Here is a 3,768-nt window from a genome sequence, read left to right on the forward strand (position 1 = left end):
TTCCTGCTGCTCTCTAATGATGCATGGGAAAGCAGGAGTTGAGCATTTATGAAAGGAATTTATCTGGGCTTTTGGGGTGGTGGAACTTCAGTTGCTTTGTGATGAGACTAACTGAATTCACTCGGGGAGTGTGGGGGGAAATTGTGGTCAAATGTACCTGAAATTTTACGTTGGACTTTGATGGGAGGATGAAATTTTGCAAGATATGTCTTCATCTTCACTTCTTGTTTTAGATGCCTTTTCACTGGTTCAAGGACAGTTTGTATTTTAACCGTTCTAAGCAAAGGTGACAGGCAGCAGTTCTGTCAGGCACTGAATTTTCTTATCAGCATGAGCTTCTGCAGATCACATGAAGTTAAAGTAAAATCTAAGCTACATTTGCAAATTTTTATCTTTTCAAATGATAAAACAATGAAGCTGAGTACAGCAAAACAAACTGTCATTCTGATTTAATTTCAGGTAATAAAGCAACCCAGGAGCATTTGGCTGAGGTGGAATTGTCAAAAGCTGAAATGGAGAAGGAGCTGCAGGAGAAGATCAGCAAGCTGGAGAAGGAGCTGGAGAATGCCAATGATCTGCTGTCTGCTACAAAGCGCAAAGGTAGGGGAGCACGGAGCTGAGGCCCACAGCCGATCTGCTGTCCGCTACAAAGCGCAAAGGTAGGTAGGGGAGCACGGAGCTGAGGCCCACAGCCTGGGGCTCTCTGTCCTAAGTGGGCTTGCATGGAAATGCTGTGCTGCATTTCTATGGGAAGGGAGTGCGTTCATCTTAACTCATCTTTGGGCCTTTCTAATTACGAATTTTAGAAGCTTTGTCATGTATGTATGTATGAAAATGTACTTGTGTGTGTATAGAACTGTAACTGTTTCCACACCTGATCTTGTGTTGTTACCACACTTGATCTGACATTTCTGTCAGAATGTTTTTTGAAGTCCTTTTGTTAATCTGATTTACCTTTTCAAAGGGAAGGGAGAGGAAACATTTCCTCAAAGCTGAAGCATCATGCTTGTAATGGTTTTCCAGAGAGGGGAGTGGGCATGATCAACTGTTCTTATTTTCCTCTCAAAAAAAAAACAAGCCACAGGAGAACAAACATGTCCATAAAGTTCTAGTTAATGTTAAATTTTGCTCAGTATTCACTGTTTTAGTTCTGTCTTTTTGTTGACTAGTTTGTTTGCTCCATTTGAGTGATTTCTAAAGGGAAGAGAGAGCAGGAAGAACAGAGAGGCACAAAGAATAGTTGCTGTTTCCCTGTGTCCATTCTGTGTGATGCCACTCTGAAACTCCAGAAGTTTCCTAAGAAATCTAACGTTAAGCTTTGCTCCAGCTATTTCACTGGCATACATTCACCAGTTGTCTAAGAGCAAAAGCTTCTCAGTATTTCAGATTAAATGAGTCAGAGACATTGATAAAATGGAGCACAGTGTCCCTAATATCAGTATTGTGTGTGTTTCGGTTGTATAACAGACAACTCATGAAGCAGAAACTTTAGACTTAAATAGTAACTTACAATACAGTAGTTATAAAGCACAAAGGTGTGTGAAGACAGTCTTTATATCAACAAAGAATGTTTATGGGAATTACTGTAGCCTTTTCATGGGAATTGATGGGATTCTGTCTTCAGGAGCCATCCTGTCTGAGGAGGAGCTGGCAGCGATGTCTCCCACAGCTGCGGCAGTGGCTAAAGTAGTCAAGCCTGGAATGAAGTTAACTGAGGTGAGTGAGAAGAAACTCTTCAATTTCAAGGCCCTTGAAATGCCAACAGAAATATCTTAATAATGTAGGGTGCAGACTTCACTCACAGTTGTGGACTTGGTGTGTCTGGCTGAAGTAGATGGAATCTGTGCGTTTGAGGCAAGTTTCACTAGCAAAGTTACAGGGATTTTCTTAAACGTACCTTACAGTGTTTCCTGAGTAGATCAAAACATTTATAGAGTCTTTAAGTTATTTTATCTGAAATATGGGCTTTTTTGTGCACAGAAACTTATTTTCTATGTGTATTTTGACAGGAGTCTTCTTTTTGCTAATCTACATAATTTTTTAACCTGTACTTCTGTGCATTTGTACTTGCAGGAAAATATTAACATATTGATAAGTCATACATAATCTAGGGCTTTTTTTTTATATACTTCCATTTATGCAATTGCTATTTTTGTTACCTAATGGTCATTCTGTCCAGCCATTAAATTACTTTCTTCTGTGCTTGCTGCTTTCTTTTGTGATACTAGTTTTGGTAATTCTGTTGTCTTAAATTTGTTTAAGATATATCCATTTTACATATAATTATTGCATACAGTGGCACTGTAAGAGTTTGCCATTTTAAAATTACTAGGGATAACTACTTTGTCATGGTATAAATCCTGCAAACACTTGGTTTTTAAAGTCCAACTTGTTTTTATGAGTTAACTAGTTTAGAGTTGAAAGAGTTTAGAGATTAAATTGTGCTGCCTTAAGGTGTGAATTGTGTAATCAGTGGTTCTTTTTTAAGAGGTTTGTCCAGGTGTATCAAAACCAAAAAAAACCAAAAAAAAATATTTTGTTGCAGCTGTACAATGCTTACGTAGAAACTCAGGACCAATTGCTTTTGGAAAAGCTGGAGAATAAGAGAATCAATAAATATTTGGATGAAATAGTGCAGGAAGTAGAAGCCAAAGCACCGATCTTGAAACGCCAGCGTGAAGAATTTGAGCGTTCCCAAAAAGCTGTTGCCAGTCTGTCTGCAAAGCTTGAACAAGCTATGAAGGTCAGTATAAGAGAGCATATAAAATTATGGAAAAACTGGCTTTTTAATTCCTTAACCTAATTGCTGTTAGTAAATGCATAGAAAGGAACTTGTAATCAATTTTATTGTAGGAAAATGACTGTTGAGCTTTCTAGCATGCAAATTTATTGGACTATGCAAAGTACTTTACAGCAACTATTTTTTTTTTACAGTGGAAATTTTTATACTGAAGACTGAAACATGGTGACTTACAATCTCTGATTTTCTGAGAGAGTAGAATTATTTTCTAAACAAAGATTGATCTTTATCTGTCTAAAGAATAAAAACTTGGATGCTCACTTCCCACTAATTTTAATACCTACACTAATACGGGATGAAAGAATGTGGCTGTTGATTCCTAAATATGAGGAGTTTAACCTTTGGTGTGCAACTTCAGGGTAGTAAAGGGCAGTTAGATTCACAAGGCATGTCTTCACATGATGTTATCTCTCTGGACAGGAATGTGGCTGAGTTTAATGGTGTGTGTCTCCTCATGCTTCTGTGCTTGCAGGAAATCCAGCGGCTGCAGGAGGATGCCGATAAAGCCAACAAACATGCCTCTCTGCTGGAGAGAGAGAACCAGAGGCTGGAAATACAAGTAAAAGATCTTTCACAGCAGGTAGAACCAATTTTGCTGTGGTTAAATGTATGGCTTGCAACTTACGTATTCATGTGGTCCTGTATGTCTGAAGTTTACTTGGAAGTTGTTTAGCCACAGTCATGTAGGCCTTGGTTTTCATAAGAGCCTTAGTGCTGTTAAAAGCTTCCCCTTAGTACAACACTATTTATATTTCTGCTTATAAAATTTGAGTCAGTTTAGCTGAATAGAAGTGATGCTGCTTTAGGATAATATTTTTAAGCATTTGACATTTATATGAGTTTTTATTGGAATGTCCTGTAAGCAGTTTGCAGAACTGAACACAGACTGTCTGCATCTGATGTGAATGTGGTTTCCTTCTGTCAACCTGTTTTCTCAGTAATGTAGTTACCTTGGAACGATTGCAGAT

The 3,768-nt window shown here is 38.1% G+C and overlaps 1 protein-coding gene across 1 annotated transcript in view; it reads left to right on the top strand.

The window, feature by feature from the left end:
• Nucleotides 1-3,768, top strand: part of TPR (translocated promoter region, nuclear basket protein) — a 38,667-nt gene that overhangs the window by 5,112 nt on the left and 29,787 nt on the right. The window contains exons 10-13 of the mRNA XM_009997853.1: nucleotides 460-600; nucleotides 1,625-1,716; nucleotides 2,546-2,743; nucleotides 3,273-3,380. Coding sequence (XP_009996155.1) covers nucleotides 460-600; nucleotides 1,625-1,716; nucleotides 2,546-2,743; nucleotides 3,273-3,380 — 539 coding nt within the window. The remainder of the gene's footprint in view (nucleotides 1-459; nucleotides 601-1,624; nucleotides 1,717-2,545; nucleotides 2,744-3,272; nucleotides 3,381-3,768) is intronic.

The sequence above is a fragment of the Chaetura pelagica genome, unplaced genomic scaffold (assembly GCF_000747805.2).
Source record: "Chaetura pelagica isolate M959 unplaced genomic scaffold, ChaPel_1.0 scaffold655, whole genome shotgun sequence".
NCBI lineage: Eukaryota > Metazoa > Chordata > Aves > Apodiformes > Apodidae > Chaetura > Chaetura pelagica.